Source organism: Doryrhamphus excisus, unplaced genomic scaffold (assembly GCF_037039965.1).
Source record: "Doryrhamphus excisus strain RoL-2023G ecotype Guam unplaced genomic scaffold, RoL_Dexc_Guam_v1.1 HiC_scaffold_58, whole genome shotgun sequence".
NCBI lineage: Eukaryota > Metazoa > Chordata > Actinopteri > Syngnathiformes > Syngnathidae > Doryrhamphus > Doryrhamphus excisus.
The window spans coordinates 1-21,962 of NW_027621873.1; the positions used below are offsets into that span (position 1 = coordinate 1).

Sequence of the window (21,962 nt, forward strand, 5' to 3'; positions counted from 1 at the left end):
AAAATATCGACGAAGTCTTTATTGGCTCGTGCATGACCAATATCGGTCACTACCGCGCCGCCGGCGAATTGATCAAGAACGCCAACAGCTACCTCAACACCGTGTTGTGGATCGCCCCTCCGACCCGAATGGACGAGCACCAGCTCAAAGAAGAAGGCTATTACAATATCTTCGGTGCCAATGGCGCTCGACTGGAAATGCCCGGCTGCTCCCTGTGCATGGGCAACCAAGCGCGCGTCCGACCCGGTGCTACCGAGTCGTCAGTACCTCGACCCGCAACTTCCCGAATCGTTTGGGCCAAGGCGCCAATGTCTATCTGGCTTCGGCCGAACTGGCCGCAGTCGCCGCTCTGGTCGGCAAACTACCGACCGTCGAGGAGTATATGCATACGCCAAAGACCTCGACGGCATGGCGGGCAATGTCTATCGCTATCTCAACTTTAACGAGATCGAAGACTTCCAACGCTCGCCGATCAGACCAAGGTCAAATTCAAAGACATTGATCTGGTCGTTGCCTGATACTAGGAGCCTGTCCGAGAATGGAAAGCCTACTGCGAGCTCAGCTATTTCGGCGGTTTTTTCTGCCTGTTTTCGTTGAATATGCCCAATATTCGCCTCAAATAGTCAAAAAAACCGCTCGAAATCGCTGGCTCTCGCTACGACTCCCATTCTCGGACAGGCTCCTAGTCTATCTGCGGCCACTGAGGTCGCAGATTCAACGCGAGGGCAGCACAGCCCTCCCCGCCTAAGGTCGCAGCCGCCATCCCCCTGAGCTTGTCAGAACATGATCGAGATACGCTACTTCGCCAGCTTGCGTGATCGCATGAACCGCGCCAGTGAAACCGTCGAATATCGACCTGGAATGACCGTGTCTGAGGTAAAGGCTCAATATCTCAGTGAGGTCGAAGGTGAGACCCTCCAAGCGCTCAATCACGAGTTCTGCGAGGAAGACACAGTGGTCAACGACGGCGATATCTTGTCTTTCTTCCCACCCGTAACGGTGGCTGAATTGTTTGCCCTCGTCTCTCAACCTATAGACCCCTACGCCCAGCTCCAAGCACAGGAAACAAAACTGAAACCGCGCGGGTCAATTCCGGTGCCGCCGCACATTTTATCGGGCACCATGCGCGATCACAACCAAGGTGATCGGGTGCAGTCCATGTTCCTCGAACATTACCCACAGATGACCGAAGCCGCATTGGGCACATTGCATGATTCGCTGATCACCGACTATCAATTAATCGACTGCCTGCTAGTGCACAGAGTCGGCACTATCCATATCGGCGATGCCATTATGTTGTCGTAGGCTGCTGGTCCGCCCACCGCCGCAATGCCTACGAAGCCTGTCGAGAAGCAATGGAACGACTTAAGAGCAGCATTCCACTCTGGAAAAAAGAACATCTAAGCAACGGACAAAGCCGCTGGGTTGAGACGAATACACCCGGCTATTAGCGCATCTGGTGTCAATGCGCCCACCACAGTCCATTTTTATCTAGCGAGTATTGCCAGACTTTTGGAAGCACCCAAGTGGCTGAACTCGTCGAAGCCACCCTTCGACGAGTTCAGCGGTACTTGAACTTAAATCGTTAATTTAATTTGGACAATTCACTGGCTGAAATTAGCTGCCTCGCCGGCGCCTGTCATCAAAGTGCAAAAACCAGAGGTGGGCTATTCACGACACCCTCCAGAACGAAGAAATGAGCAGCTACGAGACTTTAATCAAATAAGATAACGTACGCTAAGACAGGGTAGTTAAGAAGCTAAATACGGCTAAGCGCAGCACTGAGTAACTTCGACGTCACATCCACCGTCGGAATCACTTTGTCATAGGCCATACGCGTCGGTCCAACGACCCCAAGAATCCCGACCACTTTATCGTTTCGACGATAAGGCGCAGTGACCACACTGCAATGCATCAAAGGATCGTAGCCCGATTCCTGGCCGATAAATATCTGCACACCATCAGCGGCCAGCGAGCGCTCGACCAGCTTGAGGATATTGTGCTTGGAATTAAAAGCTTCAAACAGTTCACGTAACTTTTCGACATCTGATAAATCCGTAAAGCCCATAAGATTGGTTTGGCCACTGATCGAATAGCCCGCCTCCAACGCCTCTTCACCCAGAGCCTGACTCGTGGCATTGATCATTTCGGTGGTATGGTTTTGCAAACTGTTGCGCAGTGAACGCAGATCGTCACACAGCGCGCTTCTAAGCTCGCTGAACGGACGCTGGCTGTAGGATTGGTTGATGTAGTTGGCCGCCTCGACCAGCTCTGATGGCTGAAAGTCGCGATCGGTGGTGATCACTCTGTTTTCGATCTCATCATCGGAGTTCACTAAAATCACCAATATTCGACAGTTCGAGAGCTTCAGGAATTCAACCTGCTTAAAGAACGCCGATTTTTGCGTCGGAAAACTCACCAATCCGGCCATTTGAGTCAAGCCGGAAAGCTGCTCACCGACATGCTGAACCAGTTTGTCTCGACCGACCGCAGTAGGCAAAGAAATATCAATGTCGGTGTCGGGAGCGGCGAGCGATTGCGCGGAAATAAAACTATCGACGAACAAACGATAGGCTTGCTGGGTTGGAATCCGTCCTGCGGACGTATGCGGCGCATGCAGCAGACCCAAGGCTTCCAGATCACCCATGACATTGCGAATGGTCGCCGGAGAATAGCTAATCGCCTCATTTTTGGATAAGGTTCGCGAGCCCACCGGCGTGCCTTCGGCGATATATTGCCGAATTAAGGTCTTCAATACATGGTGTTCGCGTTCACTAAGTATGGTTGCATCACCGACGGACACGTCCACTACCTCTTTAATGTTTAAATTTCTGAGCTCGCTGGCAAAATACAGAGAGCTTATCAATCGCCGTCGGAGACCATCCGTGACTCAACCCAACGCTCAATCAAGCCTCACGCAGCATGCGTCACCATCCAGACGACCTACCGCGACAGGCACAATAAACCAGCAAGTCATCATACTACTGACGATGTGAAAATTTACGCATTTTTCTTCATAGCTCGGTAAAATTTCCAGCTTGTCTACTCTCAAATTGACACCAGCGCATGAGTCAACACAGCCAAACCGTCAGGATAGGATCCATCACCGTGGGCGGCGGCCACCCAGTCGTCGTACAATCAATGACCAATACCGATACCGCCGACGAGATACGCACCGCCAACCAGATCGCCGATTTGGCGCGTGCCGGTTCGGAACTTGTACGAATCACGGTTGATCGGGACGACGCTGCACGCGCTCGTGCCAGAGATTCGCAACCGCCTACTATCGATGGGCGTTGATGTCCCACTGGTGGCGATTTTCATTTCAATGGCCACAAGCTGCTGAACAAATTCCCCGACTGCGCCGACGCACTGGACAAACTACGCATCAACCCGGGCAATGTCGGACGGGCTCAAAGCGCGACACCCAGTTTGCCCAACTCATAGAAATCGCATGCCGTCACGACAAACCCGTGCGCATCGGTGCCAATGGCGGCTCATTGGATCAGGATCGGCTCGCAGCAGCGCTGGATGCGAATCAAAAACGAGCCAAACCACAGCCTCTCAATCGAATCTACGAAGATGTGCTGGTCGCCTCAGCACTGGATAGCGCCGACCGCGCACAGGAGCTCGGCCTGCGCCGCGACCAAATCATCATCTCCTGCAAAGTCTCACAGGTTCAAGACCTGATCAGCGTCTACCAGCGTTTGGATCGAGTCAGCGACTACGCCTTGCATCTGGGACTACCGAAGCCGGCATGGGCAGCAAAGGCATTGCCGCGTCATCGGTGGCGCTCGGCATCCTGTTGCAACAAGGCATTGGCGATACCATTCGCGCCTCACTGACGCCCGAACCCGGCGGCGATCGTCGTCAGGAAGTCAAAGTCTGTCAGGAAATCCTGCAGTCGATGGGTCTGCGCTCCTTTGCGCCTCAAGTCACGGCATGCCCCGGCTGTGGGCGCACCACATCGACCGTGTTTCAAACGCTGGCGATAGACATCGAGCAGCACTTGCATAGCAAAATGACGCAGTGGCGCACCCAGTATCCGGGCGTTGAAACACTCAAAGTGGCCGTCATGGGCTGCGTGGTCAACGGACCCGGCGAAAGCAAAATGGCCGATATCGGTATCAGCCTGCCCGGCACCGGTGAGCAACCTGCAGCACGGTGTATGAAGACGGCGAGAAGACGGTAACTTTAAAGGGCGACGGTATTGCCGACGCATTTATCGAGCGGGTCGAGCAGTATATTGAGCGACGTTTCGGCTGAGCCCTGGTACCAGCCACCGCCTGCATTCCCAGCCGATCCATCGCGGTTATTGGCACCGGTATCGCGGGCGCATGCGTAGCCTACCGCCTTGTGCACAGGCGGGGCATCATGTCGATATTTTTGAACGCTCAGCCTTAATCGCATCAGGTGCCAGTGCAACGCGGCCGGCATCGTCCGCCCCAAACGCAATCCAAAGGACGCACGCTCTGCGCTTTTTTTGCGCAGCTTACGAGGTGTTCGAGCAGTGGCGCGACACATGGACGGAGGCATGGATTCAAGGCGACAAACAGTGCTCGACCTCGACCAACGAGCGGTATTGGGCGCGCGAGTCATCGATCCGGTTCGCTGGATTAGCCGACTACTTCAACACCCCAATATCACACTGCACACCTTGACGCCTTGGCACAGCGCCCTCAGAAAACCCCAACAGGCCGTGATCTATTGCCAAGGCTGGATCCCAAATGGTCCGCTGAGAGCGAAAATGACGATTTGATCCACTGATAATGGAAATTTTCAGTTCAAGTTGGTGTTTTGAAAAATCACTTGGGGAAAGGGGGAGAGATACCGTCGTTCTCGGACAGGCTCCTAGGAGCCTGTCCGAGAATGGGAGTAGTAGCGAGAGCCAGCAATTTCGGGCATATTTTTGGCGTTCAAGACAAACAGTGGGCATACTCAACAATCGCAGGCAGAGGAAAGCCGTTCAAAATCTCTGAGCTCACACATCCGGACTCGCGGTCTACCAGAGTAACAGTGCCCAAAACTCATCGGCTCGCGTGTCAACATTGCGCTGAAATATGAAGCAAAAGCAACTCGCGAGGGCTGAATTAATCCCCTCCTCCTTCGATCATACGATACCGATAAATCGGAGGAGCAAATAGTTATGTAGTGAGCCATCGATCTGCCTGCGATCTTGTAGTGCATTTTACTTACAAAGTTGCACACACAGCTTGTGGATAACTCGGTTGATAACTTGCCATATTTCCGAGGCAAGCCTTATTAACTCTGAATTGAGAAAAGTTAATGACAGGTTTGTGCAATTTTTGCACAGAACCAAAAATCAACAATTTACGAATGAAATAATGAGTTTTGCACCTTTTTTAAAGTGATTTATTAGCTTGCGCCATCATGCTGATGTTTATTGGTTGGCGACGAGACATTGTGGTAAGTCGTATTAACAGTTTGTAATGAGTCAATGCTTTTTTTATTCGAAAAACTACACAAAAATGTAGTTTTCCCGCATGTTCGAGCAGATAAATCAACGGATTTTTGCCAAGTTTCAATCACCCAATAGTATCGGGTGCCTAACATAGACACCTATATCGACAAGTGGACATCAGGCGCTTAGCCAAAAACGAAAATCCCAATAGCCCGCCGGACAAAAAAAAACCTGCTGCGAGCTCAGATACTTCGGCATTTTCCTCTGCTTTCCGCTGAATATGTTCGACATTAACCTCAAGCAAGGTTGAAAAACCGCGCTAAATCGCTCGCTCTCTCAGACGCCCCGAAGGTACATAAAGCGGCTACCTACGCCATACCAACCAATCATCGGTCTCGCCGCCGAGTTTTGCCAAGGTTTTGGATGATTTGCCCCTCAGCAAAAGCTAAAATATGTCAATGAGTAATGCAGTTTCAACCGAGTGGGTAGCAGGTATTGATGAAGTCGGTCGAGGGCCGCTTGCCGGTCCGGTTGTCGCTGCCGCAGTTATCCTGCCTCAACACTATGATCTGGACGGCTTGAACGACTCTAAAAAACTCTCAGCGAAAAAAGAGAGACCGACCTTGAAACCTTGATCTGTCAGCAGGCCGTTAGCTGGGCTACCGGCTGGGCATCAGTTGAGGAATTGATCAATTCAATATCCTCCAAGCCAGCTTTCTGGCGATGCGCCGTGCCTTAGCAGGTCTTGCGGTAAGACCACGACGCGCGCTGGTCGATGGCAACAAGGATCCATCCTTAGGTTGCCCCACCGAGTGCATTGTCGGCGGCGATAGCACGGTTGCTTCGATCAGTACAGCCTCCATCGTGGCCAAGCAACACCGGGATCGATTCATGACCCAACTTAGTGAACGCTATCCCGCTTATGGCTTTGAAAAACACGCTGGCTACCCAACAAAGCTCATCTCGACGCGCTGAAAACCCATGGCGTCAGTCCGTGGCATCGCCGAAGCTATGCACCGGTTTAAACGAGTACTGGCTCATGGCTGAAGCGACCTTTGTACATCTGCACGTACACAGCGAATATTCGCTGATCGATTCGGTGCTGCGTCTGAACCCGCAATGCAAGTGGTCGCAGAATCGATGCCCGCGGTGGCACTCACCGACATGAGTCACATGATGGCGGGTGTCAAATTCTATCAGGCCGCACTCAAGCAAGGCCTCAAACCCATAATGGGCGCGGATATCCGCGTCCATCAAAAGGGCGCCGAGGCCTCTAAACTGGTTTTATTGGTTCGCAATAACGACGGCTACACACGGCTGTGTGAATTGATTTCGCGCGCTTACCTTGAAGGACAGCACCGAGGGTTGCCCACCGTTGAGCGCAGTTGGTTGACACCGGCGAGCACCAGCGGCCTGATCGCACTGTCAGCGGCCAGCGATGGCGACGTGGGCCAGGCGCTTCTCAGGGACAACATGGCGCAAGCGGTGTCCTTGGTCGAACACTACAGAACGCTGTTCGATGGGCACTATTATTTGGAGATTCAGCGCTGCCAACGATTGGACGATGAAATCCACACCCGCGCCGCTTGCAAGCTATCGAGCCTAACTAACACCGCATTGGTGGCGACTAACGATGTTCGATTTGTTCACCAGTCCGACTTGAGGCACACGAAGCGCGCGTGTGTATTCACCAAGGACGCGTACTGTCCGATCAGAATCGCCCGCGCATTTATACCGACCAGCAGTATCTGAAATCAGCATCACAGATGCAGGCACTTTTTGCCGATCTACCCGACGCTCTGAGCAACACAGTCGCGATCGCCCAATTATGCAATGTTGAATTGCAGCTTGGGCAGCCCGTGCTACCCGCCTTCCTGTGCCGCCCGATCAAAGCGAAGCACAATATATTCGTCACCTGTCGATTGAAGGCCTTGAGCAACGATTCGAAGCTATGCCACCTGAGTTCAGCGAGGCTGATAAAACCCTATATCGCGAACGGCTCCAGGTTGAGCTCGACGTGATCGAGCAAATGGGCTTTCCGGGGTATTTTTTTGATTGTTGCCGACTTTATCGGCTGGAGCAAAACCGAGCAAATTCCGGTCGGTCGCTGGACGAGGCTCAGGTGCCGGCTCATTGGTGGCTTACGCGCTGAAAATCACCGACATTGACCCGATCCCCTATGATCTTCTGTTCGAGCGCTTTTTGAATCCCGAACGGGTTTCAATGCCCGATTTTGATATCGATTTTGCATGGATCAACGTGATCGAGTGATTCATTATGTCGCCGACCGCTACGGTCGGGACAAGGTCTCACAAATCATCACCTACGGCACCATGGCCGCCAAGGCCGTTATTCGCGACGTTGGACGAGTGATGGATTTAGGTTATGCTTTGTCGATAGCGTGGCGCGATTGGTGCCGTTCGAAGTCGGTATGACCTTGACCAAAGCGCTGGACGAATCCAGCGAACTCAAAGAGCGCTACGACAACGAAGAAGAGGTCAGTCTATTAATCGACATGGCGCTCAAACTCGAAGGCTTGGCGCGCAATGCGAGCAAACACGCTGGTGGTGTCGTGATTGCCCCCTCGGCCTTGACCGATTTTTGCCCCATGTACAGGGAGGCCGATGGCAGTAGCGCCGTCACGCAGTTTGATAAGGACGATGTCGAAGCCGTGGGGCTGGTCAAGGTTCGACTTCCTTGGTCTACGCACGCTGACCATCATCAACAACACGCTGAAGATCCTCAAATCTCAGGACACAGTGATTCAGATCGATGCGATCCCACTGGACGATCCGCCACCTATCGGCTGCTGCAAAACGCCCAAACATCGGCCGTGTTTCAGCTTGAATCCACGGGCATGAAGGATCTGATAGCCCGGCTTCAGCCCGATTGCTTTGAGGATATTATCGCCTTGGTCGCGCTGTTCCGACCCGCCCATTGCAGTCAGGCATGGTCGATGACTTTGTCGACCGCAAGCACGGTCGGCAGGAGGTAAGCTACCCTCACACAGCGCTGGAGCCCGTGCTCAAACCCACCTACGGCGTCATCCTCTATCAAGAGCAGGTGATGGCAGATCGCCCGCGTGCTGGCCAATTATTCGCTGGGCGGCGCCGATATCCTACGCCGTGCGATGGGCAAGAAGAAGCCCGAGGAAATGGATCGACAGCGACAGATATTCCTCGAAGGCGCATTGGCCAACGAGGTTGAGCAGTCCACTGCCACTTACATCTTCGATTTGATGGAGAAGTTTGCGGGCTACGGCTTCAACAAATCTCACTCCGCCGCCTACGCTGTGCTCAGCTATCAAACGGCTTGGCTCAAAGCACATCACCCAGCCGCATTTATGTGCGCTGTGCTCAGTGCCGACAAAGACAATACCGCCAAAGTGGTCGCGCAAATCGAAGAGTGTCGAGTCATGGGCATCGAGGTGCTACCCCCCTGTATCAATCGATCCGACATCAACTTTTCGGTCGAAAATGCAACCACACTTCGCTACGGCCTCGGTGCAATCAAAGGCGCTGGTGAAGCCGCGCTGCAAGGTGTTTTGCAAGAACGGCAAACGGGTGGCACATTTCGGTTCAATGAGCGATCTATTGCAACGAATGAACGCTGGCAAACTCAACAAACGCGTGCTCGAAAGCCTGATCTACGCCGGCGCATTTGATGCTTTTGGCGCTAACCGTCGTTCTCTGGAAGCACATATTGAAACCGCCCTACGGCGTCGCCGAACGCTTTCACCGCGATCAACGCACCGGACAGGTCGATCTATTCGGAGCACTGGGTGACACCGCTCATGCCTCATCGACCGAGATTGCGGTTGACAGGATAGACGAATACCCAGAGCGTAAAAAACTCTCACTCGAACGCCAAGCGACCGGTCTCTATATGACTGGACACCCTTTTGACGCACACCGACGGGAGATGCGTCATCTGACCGGCGCGCGGTTGAGCGGCCTCGCAAATCTTATCCCCACCGCCAAAAGATGGCACTAAACGCCAGTCCGTGGACGTGACTGCGGCTGGGATTGTAGTCGGCTATCGCAAAAAACAAATCACCAGCGGATTTCTCCGGGATCGTAACCCTCGATGACGGCGCAGATCGCGTCGAGGTGATATTTGGCAATGAAGTACTGACCGAGTATCAGGACAAAATCGCGATGGAAGAGTTGATGATCGTTCACGGTGCGCTGCGTTACGACGATTTCAATAAAGGCTATCAAATTCGAGTTAAAACTCTGATCGATCTACCAGTCGCGCGTATGAAGCACGGCGCCGCAGTGGAGCTCAAAGTAGATTGCCGAGAGCAGAGCAGCGAATTGCTGGCGCAACTACTTGCGACGCTATCCAACACCCATGGCCAGCGCGGCTTGCCGGTTAAGCTAATCGCCACATGCGATACCGCCCAGGCAAATGTGTGTTACCGGGGAATCACAAGATGGGCGTGGACAATGACGCCCTGCAAAAACTGCGCGACGAACCTTGGGTTGAGTCCTTATCGATTCTCTACGGTCACTAAGAGGCGAGCGCAATAAACGCCCATGAATGGGTTTACAGCGACCTTCAATGAGCCGGCGTCGCGAAAGTCAAAATCGACCCAAAGTTCCACGTCTTCTGGCTCCCACGCTCTGGAGGGTGTCGCAAAAGGGACCTCACCCCACCCGATCAGTTAAAATAGCACCATCCACTGATATCCGTTTGATAACCGATGATTAAGCGCCCGACTCTAACTCTTGGTCGCAGCGGCCAACGCTCGATATTTGAATTACTACCGGAAATGGAACAGCCGCCAGCACCAGAGCCCAAAGCCAGCTCGAGCAAGGTGACATTCGTTAACCCAGACCCGAATGGGATCTGGCTAGGTGATCTGCGTTTGGGCGACTACTTGAAGAAGGCGAATATCACAGCGCCTATAGTATTCAGGGAACTGTTTGCAGTCTCAGTGCTGGGAGCTCTTTGAGAAGCATTATTCCAGCACGGGTCGACCTGGGTACTCACCTGCATTGATGATGGGTCTGATTCTCTACGGCATTCATAAAGGCGTGAGCTCACTGCGAGCGTTAGAGGAATTGGCTCGCACCGATCTGGGCTGCATGTGGGTTTGTGCCGGCATTAAACCGGATCATTCGGTCATTGGGAAATTTATCGATACGCATGATGAGTCCATCAGCGGAGCGTTTTTCGACGAGTTGACCGCCCAGATCGTCAAGCGTGTTGGCAGTGATGCTCGCAGTGTGGCGGCAGATGGCACGGTGATTGAAGCGGCCTGTTCACACTATCGCTTGCTCAAAAAGGAGGCATTGCGTCTAGCACTTGAGCGCTCGCGTGAATCGGATGGTGATGGCGAGCCCTCGGCCAAGACCGACAAGCTCAACGAAGCAATGGAAACACTGCAGGGACGTAGCGACAAGAGGCAAGCTAAGGGTCAGTCGCCACACGATACCCGCATCAGCCCTCAAGAGCCCGACGCGATGGTGCAGAACAAAAGCGTGGACGCGGTTTTGCAGCCAGTTATAAGCCCTCGGTGGTGGTCGATGATAAGCGTTTGATTCTGGGTCATGATGTTGATGCAGCAGCGAGACGGCGGTGCTTGAAGGCATGCTTGAGCAGTGCCAACAAATCACAGGACAAACAGTTGAAGAGCTGATGCTCGACGGCGGCTATTGCAACGCTGGGGTGATTGAACACTGCATCGAGCAAGATATTAGCCTGCTATGCCCTGAAGGCCGAGTCCCGGGACAGGGCAAGTCCTCAAAGCTCTATTCTAAGGAGCGGTTCATCTATGACGAAGAGCGGAATCACTACCTATGCCCGGCAGGCCAAGTGTTGAACATAGAGAAGCGTGTTCAAGCGTCAGCCACAGCCAAAGGTTACGATTTATACGGCACCAAAGCGTGCGCACAGTGCGCGTTGCTGCGAACAGTGCACCAAAGCCAAAGTCGGCGAAAGGTCAAACGCTACGAACATGATCATTACAAGCAAGCGCTGCGCCAAGTAATGGCTCAACCACGAGCACAAGAGCGCTTCAAAAAGCGCCAAGCATGGGTTGAGCGGTGTTTTCGGTTCTGCGAAGTAAGCAAAACCTGAACCGATTTCGCCGCAAAGGCCTAGCCTCGGTGCGCCTGGAATTTGCGCTTCATGCGCTCAGTTACAACATGGGGCGGCTGCTGGCTTTGGCAGCGCTTTATTTTGGCTTTTGAGGCTAAAAACTGGGCAAATTAGGGCGTATATGGGTCAAAAACCGAATAGATGGAGCCAAGGCCGGGATTTTGCCCAATGTCAACTTTTGGCAAATGGCTCTCTGGTTTGACGCTAATGGCGCTCTCAAACTGCCCAAATTTCGGTTTTACGACGCCCTCAGAGCGTGGGAGCCAGAAAAGGTGCAGCACTGGCTTCGACAAGCTCAGCCACCCTGAGCAACTCATTAAATCCAAATTTTCAATGAGACTAAACACTAGTGTAACGTCCACATTATATCGACGACTAAGCCAAGCCGGCTGAGCGTGACGAAGCCACGATTTGCTGCCGCTGTAGTTTTTTGAGTAAGTTGCTAACCCGCTGCCGTCAGACTTTCGATCTGATCCAGCTCACTTTTTAACTCGATAGACACTTGCCATACATCGTACTTCGCCTGCATGTTCAACCAAAAACTAGGACTGTTATCGAGCAACTTTGCAAGCTTGAGTGCAGTTTTCACACGAACGGGCTCTTTGCAATCGAGAATCCGATGCAGGGTCTGTCTCGATATGTGTAAGCAGGCGGCGAACTGTGATTTGGATATAGCAAGCGCTGGAAGAATATCTTCACGCAAAACTTCTCCGGGGTGGGTTGAGCATCTCATCAGTGGGAGTCCTCCAGATCAACCTTGAATGCATGACCATCAAGGAATTCAAATGCAATACGAAAATTGGCCGATACTTTTACAGAATAGCGAACCGGGTTTACTCCAGAAAGCCGATGAAGACCAAATCCGGGTAAATTTATATCGTCAACCATTCCTGCGGCGTCAAGTGCATCCAGACGGCGCAAACACTTATTTTGCAGATCCATACGTACTTTGGATGACACTCCTTTCTCGTACAGTTCTTTCAAACCCTTGTGCTTGAAACTCCTGATCATAGAGATCTCACAAAGATTTTTTGAACTTCGCGCAAACGCCGATCAAGGGAGTCGATGCCCGCTGTCATCGAAGGGCATTTGCGGCTAGGACGGCCGCAATAAGCGCCCATGAATAGGTTCACAGCGACCCTTCAATAACAACGGGCATCGGCTTGGTACCTAAGCATACAACTCTCTTCCATGCTTAGATTTTAGCAACACACCCATAGGTGTAAAGTATTTTGTTACAGATCACCGAAGTTACCGCATTTGCACTTTCTTGTCGTGCGTGACCAACACTGCACTACGCCAAACGATAGCTGATCAACATTTGGAATACTGTTTATTTATACAGTATATTAACGCATCATCCCTCCTTGCCTGCGAACAACCTACAAAGCACCCGAGGCCATGATGCTTGAGCAACTATTAAAACAACACCGTCATCAGATATGGCGCGCCGGTCGCGTCGGCTTTGACCACAGCCAATCGCTCAATAGTGGCTACCAAGCACTTAACCAAGCCTTACACGGGGGCTGGCCTGATGCGGGTTTGGTCGAGTTGCAATATCATCGTCCGGGCATAGGCGAATTTCAGCTTATGGTGCCCGCCATACTGCATGCGCTTGAGTCGGCGCCGTTATGCCCATTGATTGCGCCCCCGGTGCCCATTTATGCGCCGGGCTTGCTGACGCTTGGCTTGCCACTGGCACCTTTGCTCATTGTCAAAGCCGAGGCCAAAGACGCGCTTTGGTGCACCTACAAGCACTAAAAAGCGGTTGCTGTCGTGTGGCTGTGTTGTGGCATAAAGGGCTTGGTATATCCGAGGGCAGGCGTTTGCAACTAGCCGCCAAAGAAGCCGACTGCCTGTGTTTGTACTCAGTCCGAACCCTCAGATACATATCAGTCTTCCGGTCTCTACTCGCTTGAAGCTTCGCGGGTACTGCTGACGGTCTTCATATCGAGGTCATCAAACATCGAGGCTCGCCCGTGGCGCCTTTTATACAGCCCTTGCCACGTCGGATGCCCTGAGGATATGCCTGTGCAATTGCTCAACCCCTGGCTCTATTGGCACTTCCCCAGTTTGCGTCTGGATCGGCTACAAACGCATCTGGGCAACACCTTGTACGAGCCCACGGTTTTATACCAAAACCATAAAAACCGGATCCATCAGGTCAATCCGCCAGCACGTGCCTGTGGTATCGAGCCCGGTATGGGTCTGGGCGCTGCCAGCAGCTTATGCGCCACACTCAAGGTGCTCGAATACAGTTATGAGGCCGAATGCAAAGACCTTGGCGATATCGCCCACGCGTTGTACAACATCAGCGCGGTGCTCTATCCCTTCCGCCCGATGGCCTGCTCGCCAACTACCGGGTTATGCACAGCCTGTACAAAGACGCTCACCATTATCAGCACTTGATGCACACTTGTATTCAGACACTGGGAGTACGCGCCGCTTATGCATGGGGAGCGACGCCATGGGCTGCGCGCGCTTTGGCTCGCGCTCACAGCAATAACAACGCCGATACCGACAGCCACAAGGCCTTGGATGCCTTGAGCCTGCACACGCTCGATTTATCCCCTAAAGTAATCGAACGCATGCAACGCATGGGTATCACCCGGGTTGGTCAATTACTGGCTCTGCCCCCCGTCGCGCTGGCGCGACGTTTTGGTCAAGCCATATTGAGCACTCTGCACCAGCTTCAGCACGACGATTTTCTCGCACTCAAATCCTATGAGCCTCCACCTCATTACGCTCGTCGAGTTGAATTGCTGCACGAAGCCTCTTCTGTGCAGCAATTGGACTTTGTGTTCAGTCGCATGCTCAAGGAGTTTGAGCACTATGCCTATAGCCGCCATCAAGTGGCGAGCCAACTCAACTGGCGCTTGGAGCTGCGCCGTGAGGCACCGATATCGCTATCCTTGCAAAGTGCCAAACCCGAATACCAATCCAACATCTGGCGCTCTTTGCTGCAACTGCGTCTGGAAAATGTGCAATTACCGGCACCAGTCGTGGCTTTGCATTTGGAGGTTCCATTGCTGCTCGCACGCAGTGCGCCGGCGCAGTCGTTATTTGATCGGCGAGGCAGCCTGAGCCCAGACGAACTGATCGCGCGTTTGCAAGCCAAGCTCGGCAATCAAGCCGTTTATTCCTTGAGCCCGCATCCTGATCACCGCCCCGAATACGCATCCAAAAAGATCTCGGCTCTACAAGAACCCCAACAACCTTGGCCTCAGGGTCTGTCACGACCTTTATTGCTAGGCACGCCCTTGGCGCTGCGCAATGCTCCATCGCTCTTGAGCAGCGCCGAGCGAATCCGCAGCGGCTGGTGGGATGCTGAGATTGTGCGCCGAGATTACTATCTGGCTCAAAGCTCCGACCATGCCTTGGGTTGGGTCTTTTGCGACGAGCAACATCGCTGGTACTGGCATGGCTGGTTTAGCTAAGACTCACCTCGGCGCCTATGCCGAGTCTGCATGCCAAAAGCAATTTCAGCTTTTTGGTCGGCGCATCGCATCCATCCGAATTGATCGAACAAGCGCATACCCTCGGCTATCGCGCACTGGCCATCACCGATCAATGCTCGGTCGCTGGCGTGGTTCGCGCCCATGTCGCCGCCAAAGCGCTGGATTTCAAACTGATAGTAGGCAGTGAGTTTCAACTGCATCAGCAGCGCATTGTCCTGCTTTGCCCCGACCGCGCCGCTTATGCCGAACTGGCCGCACTGATTACACGTGCCAGGCGCCGCTGCCCCAAGGAGAGTATTTGCTCCACATCGAAGATCTGAGTACCATCCATCGATGCCTATGCCTGTGGTTGGCACGCGACCATAGCGATGACAGCAAAGACTTTGGGCAACGTTTGGTCGCGATCATGGGCGACCGTGTATGGCTTTCCTGCGAACGTCATTTGAGCGCTCATGATTCGCGCTATATCACCGAGCTCAAAGCACTGGCGCACACCCTAAAACGACCGATCTGCTGCAGCGGCGATATTCTTATGCACCGTGCCGAGCGGCTGCCTTTGCAGCAAACGCTTTGCGCCATTCGCACCCAAACCCCGCTGAACCAATGCGGCTTTTGAACTACTGCCCAATGCCGAGCAGTCCTTGCAGCCACTGTCGAATATCAGCGAACGCTACCCGAGCCAGTGGATTGCCGCCACACTCACCATTGCCGATCAATGCCAATTCGATATGAGCCAACTGCGCTATGAATATCCCGCCGAGTTGATCCCCTCGGGTCTGAATGCTGATCAGTACCTCGCGCAATTAGTCAAGACCGGCAAGGCACGGCGCTTTGCCCACGGCATCAGTCACAAGGTGCAATCGATCATCGACAAGGAGTTGGAATTGATTCGCGAGCTTGGCTATGCCCATTTTTTTATCACGATCCACGACATTGTGCAATTTGCAAAATCGCGCAACATTCTCTACCAAGGTCGCGGTTCAGCCGCCAATTCAGTGGTGTGTTATTGCCTAGAAATTACCGCCGTCAACCCCGACCGGGTCGATGTTTTATTTGAGCGCTTTATCTCCAAAGAACGCGACGAACCGCCCGATATCGACGTCGATTTCGAGCATCAACGCCGCGAAGAAGTCTTCCAGTACATTTATCAAAAATATGGCCGCGAGCGCGCCGCACTGGCGGCCACCGTCATCACCTATCGCTTCAAAAGTGCGTTTCGCGATGTCGGCAAGGCGCTTGGCATTGCCGAGGCGCAACTGGACTTTTTTATCAAAGAGTTCAATCACCGTGATCGGGCACTGGATAAAAGCGATCAACTCCAAGCACTGGGGCTTGATCTCAATGCACACACCAGTCAATGGCTGCTCAGGTTGGTCGATCAAATTCAGGGCTTTCCCCGGCATCTCTCCCAGCATGTCGGGGGCTTTGTGATTTCGTCGGGGCCACTATCCGAACTCGTACCCATTGAAAACGCAGCCATGCCCGAGCGCACAGTGATCCAGTGGGATAAAGACGATCTGGAAGCGCTGTATTTGCTCAAGGTCGATATATTGGCATTGGGCATGCTCAGCGCCATTCGTCGTGCCTTTGACTTGATCGAAGCACACCATGGCCAGCGACCAAGCATCGCCGATATCTCAGCCGAAGACGACCCGGCAGTCTATGCCCAACTCCAACAAGCCGATACGGTCGGCGTCTTTCAAATCGAATCACGCGCCCAAATGAACATGCTGCCCCGGCTCAAACCGCGCTGCTATTATGATCTGGTGATTCAAATCGCCATTGTGCGCCCGGGCCCCATTCAAGGTGATATGGTTCATCCCTATCTCAAACGCCGAAACGGTATAGAGGCGGTTGACTACCCCTCGACCGAAGTAAAAGCCGTGCTCCAACGCACGCTGGGCATTCCGATCTTTCAGGAACAAGTAATCAAACTGGCGATGGTCGCAGGCGGCTTTAGCGGCGGTGAAGCCGACCAACTGCGCCGTGCGATGGCGGCGTGGAAACGCAAAGGCGAACTTGGCCCATTTCGCGACAAATTGATCAACGGCATGTTGGAACGCGGTTACAGCCAAGACTATGCCGAGCGCTTGTTTCGGCAGATCGAAGGTTTTGGCGGTTATGGCTTTCCCGAATCCCACAGCGCATCTTTTGCGATATTGGCCTATGTGTCGTCGTGGATAAAACACTATCACCCACTGTCTTTTTATTGCGGACTGCTCAACAGCTTGCCCATGGGGTTTTACTCGCCTTCACAGCTTATACAGGATGCACAGCGCCATCAGCTCACCGTGCTCGATGTCTCGATCAATCACAGCCAGTGGGATCACCAGATCGAAGCATCGGCATCGGGTCATGCACTGCGTCTGGGCTTTCGTTTGGTCAAAGGCCTGAGCCAGCCATGTGCCCAAACCCTAATCGCCCAGCGCGGCCAAGGCTATCGCACAATCACCGAAATCAAATCCGTGGTGCGCAATGCCACCACGCTCGAAGCACTGGCCAGCGCCGGCACACTCAAAACACTGACAGGCAACCGCTACCAAAGCCGCTGGCAATTAAGCGCCATACAAGATGATCGACCATTGATGCGTGATTTAAATGAACCGGAAGAAGCGCCCGTCAATCTCCCAACACCCAGCGCCTTTGACACCATGATCGAGGATTACACCGCGCTTGGTCTAAGTCTTGGTGCACACCCAATCAGCTTTCTGCGTGACCAACTCAAAGGCGTCAGCACCGCCGCCGACCTCGAACAACGCGCCGCTGGCTGGATCAAAGTGGCAGGTCTAGTCACCTGCAAACAACGCCCGGGCACCTCAAGTGGTGTTACCTTTTTAACGCTGGAAGATGAGACCGGCAATATCAATGTTGTACTCTGGTTAGCCACCGCGCAAGCACAAAACAAAGCCTGGGTCAACGCCAAAGCCCTATTAGTCAAAGGCATACTGGAACGCGAAGACAAAGTCTGCCACGTGATCGCCGGCAAGCTAATCGACCTGACACCTCGCCTGCAAAAACTGACAATGCATTCGCGAAATTTTCATTGATACACCACGCTCGCTTATCGCCGACTTAATTAAACAGCATGAGCTCATCGGCAGTATGTGCGCCAAAGGCTGCTGTTATGACAACGCTTGCGTAGAGAGCTTTTTCATTCATTAAAGCTACACCGCTATCGCTTTGAAACCCGTCATCAGATGCGTCAGGCAGTATTCCAGTACATCGAGGTCAACTACAACCGAAAACGTCGTCATAGCCACTGTGGGTATATGAGCCCTGAGCAGTATGAAAATCGTCAAATTGCATGACTTTTTAGTGTCCGGAAGTCGCGGGTAGGTAACCCATTCACGGGCTAACTTTCGTCAGTTCGTCAGGCGCAGGTAGGGCTGGTTGTGGCAGTGGGAGCCTGACAGTGACGGGCTCGCCTCGCATCGCTTGTTCGCAGGCTTCACGTAGCAGTGCGTAACTATCGACGCCAAGGCGTTTGGCGCTCTCGACAGCCGTCAGTATGACGGCTCGAAAAGCTGGTCTTGCGCCAGATCACATACGAGCGTAGTGCTCGCTCGGCGGTATTGTTGGTCAACGGGATCAGCCTTGGCTGACTGAGAAAATGCCACATCATCGACTCATCTTTGAGCAAACGCTTGCATTGATTCGCGGCCTGCGAGCTTTTGCACGGATTGGGCATTTGTCGTTCATAGCTGCCTTTGAGCAACGGGTGGTGGATCGCGTCACGCCATCGCAGCATCCGTCGTCGGTAACAGGTATCGCTGTAGTGGCCTTGCTCCCATCGATGATGAAAGTGAATCATCAATTGACTGAGCCTGAGTAAGCACTGGCCAATCTGCCCAGCCTGTCCGACTCGTCGGCTCATAGCTTTGAATTTTCTGACCAAGTGCGCCCAGCATAATTGACGCTGATCAAGGTCGTTGTAGCCGCCGTGTTGATCGGTGACCACTGTGGCGCCGGTGTTACTCAACATCTGATTGGCTGCCGCTTTGCCACGCGAGAAATGAACCATGAAAAATGCCGCTTGGGCGGTGCACATCACCCACAACCAAAAGCGACTGCCTCGGCGATAATGAGTCGTCTCGTCGGCGTGTACAACCGGTTGCTGGTGCACCCATTGATGCACTTGGCTATAGATCGGTGCCAGCCAATGAGCCATCGATTTGGTCGCCTGACTGATCGCACCGGTGCTGAACTCTAGTTGCCACTGATCCTTGAGTAAGCGCTGGATGCTGCGGATACTCTGATTACCCGCGCCATTCATGTAGGCAATCCAACTGATTAGGCCGGCGCCCATTTGTCCGCTGGGTACATCTGAGGGGATTGACCCTTTGGCACGAGCCTTGCAATGAGGGCATATGCCTTGATACACCCGATGCTCATCGACAATGTAGCGTATCTTTGGCAAGTCAAAAACTTGGTGGCGACAGATCGGTGTTGGATCGATCGTCATTTGGCCACCGCACGAACAACGATCATCGGGCATATGGTGGTGCACATGATCATCAGGAATCTGGGTCTCATCAAGCAAGGCGCGTTGGTGGCGATCATGACCGGGTTGAGCGCCCCGATTACGCGGACTTTTGGGTTTGCGCTCACGGGCGGCACGCTGCTCTGGCGTATCACTGGAGGGTGGGCGCGAAGAGGTGCGTGATGAATGACCGCTTTTGTGTTCAAGCTGCTCAACGTGTGCTTCGAGCGACGCGATCATTTGCAACAGCTCATAGATGCATTGGCGCGCATCATGGATCAACTGATGTGATGCCTCAAGATCGGTGGACAGTTCCTGCTTAAGCAGGGACTGCAATGTGCGCTCAATGTCGGTGCTGCTCATGGCATCAAGTATAGATCACGGTGAACTTTTTGCCGGGTGGGTCGCGGTAGAGACACCGGTCACGCGAGCCCAAGGATGAGGACGGTGAGCGAGGAGGTATTATTGAGAGCACTCGCTGGATAGAAGGCTACCAGCGAGTCGCGGAGCTGGCTCGGAACTTGCCAGAGACCCAGTTGGTCTATGTGGCGGATCGAGAGGCGGACATCATTGCATTGATGACTCAAGCTCGGGATAGGGATTACCCTGCAGATTGGTTAATCCGCAGCAAACACAACCAAGCCTTACCTGAAGGGGATAAGCTATGGGCGCGAGTCCTGTCAAGCCAAGCCAAGCGCTTGGGAAGATTCGTTTCACAATGCCCGCTCGCGCTGGGCAAAAAGCACGCGAGGTTGAGCAGTACATTTGGACTCAACGCGTAACCATAGATGATACTCGGGGCGGCCAGATAGAAGTGAGCTGTGTGGTGGCGCAGGAACAAGGTGCGGCGCCGGGCGTTAAGCCCGTGGAATGGCGTCTGCTGACGAATCGACGGGTGACGGATTTTGATGCTGCGGTGCAGTTGATCGATTGGTAGCGGGCACGGTGGGAGATCGAAATGTTTTTCCATGTGTTTAAGAACGGCTGTCGAGTCGAGGCATTGCAATTGCATACGGTCAAACGTTTAGAGCTGGCACTGGCTTTATTTATGGTCGTAGCATGGCGGGTTGCCCGGCTGATGCGTCTGGGGCGCATTTGCCCAGATATCGATGCCACTTTGATGTTTGAGCCTGAGGAGTGGCACGCGGCCTATATGGTTTGCAGATGGGCGTGCAAATGAACCGCTCGAAGTTTTGCTTCAATTTCTGAGGCTTTCGTCGTCGCAGCCTGCACCTGGCTCTCGTGGGGCTTCCATCCTTAAATAAGTCGTTAAGTTCGATTTCAGCGTCAATCAGCATCACACCCAAAGCGCTGGCCTCTTGTTGCATGCGCTCATAGATTGTCTCGATTGCCCGGCGTTGCATTTCACTGAGATGTAGTTGCTCAGCCAATTCAATACATGTAGAGGCCTGGCCAACCATTGAGCTCGGCTGCTTTGGCATAGCCCAGACCTGAGCCTGCTCGCAAGCCTTCAATCTGCTGCTCGGATAGTGTGGCGATTACGCGCTTCTGCTGGCCTGCGTAGGGCTGAGTGAGCGAATTAGCGTAGGAAGCAAGTGCAATGAGCGCCGCAATCGCGGCGGCGCGTTTGAGGATATCAGTCGAAAAATACATGTGACTAGGCTCCGCTTTGTACATTGGTGTTAATCGTCCTGGGTTTTGCCTTCAGTACGTTAAGAACGTGGCGGGCTATCACAATGCCGGCGATCATCGACAGGGCGAAGATCGCGACCTCGCTCAGCCGGTGCCCAGTGCCGGCAGAGCCGCTCCGGGACAAAATCCAGCGACGCCCCACCCAATACCGAACACACTGGAGCCCACAATTAAACGTGCATCGATATCGCGCGACGTCGGCAAGTGAAACGATGTGTCCATGTATCGGCGCCGCGCGTCTGAAGATCATACGATAGCCGATGAATGTCACCACCAATGCACCGCCCATCACAAAGGCGAGCGATGGATCCCATGTACCGGTAATGTCGAAAAAATTGATCACTTTCGCTGGATTGGCCATTCCAGAAATGACGATGCCGAGACCAAAGATAAGTCCAATCAACACACTTACAACAACTAACATATCAAGCTCCAATCACGTGGCGAGCCACATATACCGTAACGAAGGTACTGACCATGAACGTTAGGGTTGCAACCAGCGAACGTGCACTGAGCCGTGCATTGCCGCAGACTCCGTGCCCCGATGTGCAGCCGCCGCCTACGGTCACCCCAATACCGACTAAAAAACCTCCAACAATCAGCATGGGCTCAGTCGATACCACGGTGATTTCAACCGGAAAATCGAACAATTGAAACAACAAAACCGGTGCCAACAACATGCCGGCGATGAGCGCCATCCGCCAGAGAAAGTCTGACCGATGGGTCGGGAAAAGCAAGCCTGTTAGCACACCAGTGGCACCCATGATTCGCCCGAGTGAAAGCATCAGTAACACTGCAGACAGCCCGATAAGCGCGCCACCGGCCAAGGACTGAAGAAGTGTAA

The 21,962-nt window shown here is 53.3% G+C and overlaps 3 protein-coding genes across 3 annotated transcripts; 2 read left to right on the plus strand and 1 right to left on the minus strand.

The window, feature by feature from the left end:
* Positions 1-1,759: 1,759 nt before the first annotated feature.
* LOC144898056 (heat-inducible transcription repressor HrcA-like) lies at positions 1,760-2,647 on the minus strand. Its single transcript, XM_078788945.1, has one exon. It carries the CDS (start codon positions 2,645-2,647, stop codon positions 1,760-1,762), a length of 888 nt encoding a protein of 295 aa, XP_078645071.1.
* A 419-nt stretch (positions 2,648-3,066) lies between these two features.
* On the plus strand, positions 3,067-4,661 carry LOC144898057 (4-hydroxy-3-methylbut-2-en-1-yl diphosphate synthase (flavodoxin)-like). The gene is made up of 5 exons (XM_078788946.1): positions 3,067-3,219; positions 3,340-3,397; positions 3,448-3,705; positions 3,753-4,145; positions 4,492-4,661. The coding sequence occupies exons 1-5, from the start codon at positions 3,067-3,069 to the stop codon at positions 4,659-4,661; spliced, it is 1,032 nt and encodes a 343-aa protein (XP_078645072.1).
* Positions 4,662-15,713: 11,052 nt separating this feature from the next.
* LOC144898058 (error-prone DNA polymerase-like) lies at positions 15,714-18,032 on the plus strand. Its single transcript, XM_078788947.1, has one exon. It carries the CDS (start codon positions 15,714-15,716, stop codon positions 18,030-18,032), a length of 2,319 nt encoding a protein of 772 aa, XP_078645073.1.
* Positions 18,033-21,962: the final 3,930 nt, after the last annotated feature.

Bases quoted from the DNA above. Each gene is read 5' to 3' on its own strand.
- LOC144898056 (XM_078788945.1), bottom strand. From the start codon at position 2,647: ATGGGTGATCTGGAAGCCTTGGGTCTGCTGCATGCGCCGCATACGTCC.
- LOC144898057 (XM_078788946.1), top strand. From the start codon at position 3,067: ATGAGTCAACACAGCCAAACCGTCAGGATAGGATCCATCACCGTGGGC. The intron at 3,398-3,447 runs GCAATGTCGGAC...CCCAACTCATAG, and splicing joins CAAACTACGCATCAACCCGG to AAATCGCATGCCGTCACGAC. The intron at 4,146-4,491 runs GTGAGCAACCTG...TTTTTTGCGCAG, and splicing joins TATCAGCCTGCCCGGCACCG to CTTACGAGGTGTTCGAGCAG.
- LOC144898058 (XM_078788947.1), top strand. From the start codon at position 15,714: ATGAGCCAACTGCGCTATGAATATCCCGCCGAGTTGATCCCCTCGGGT.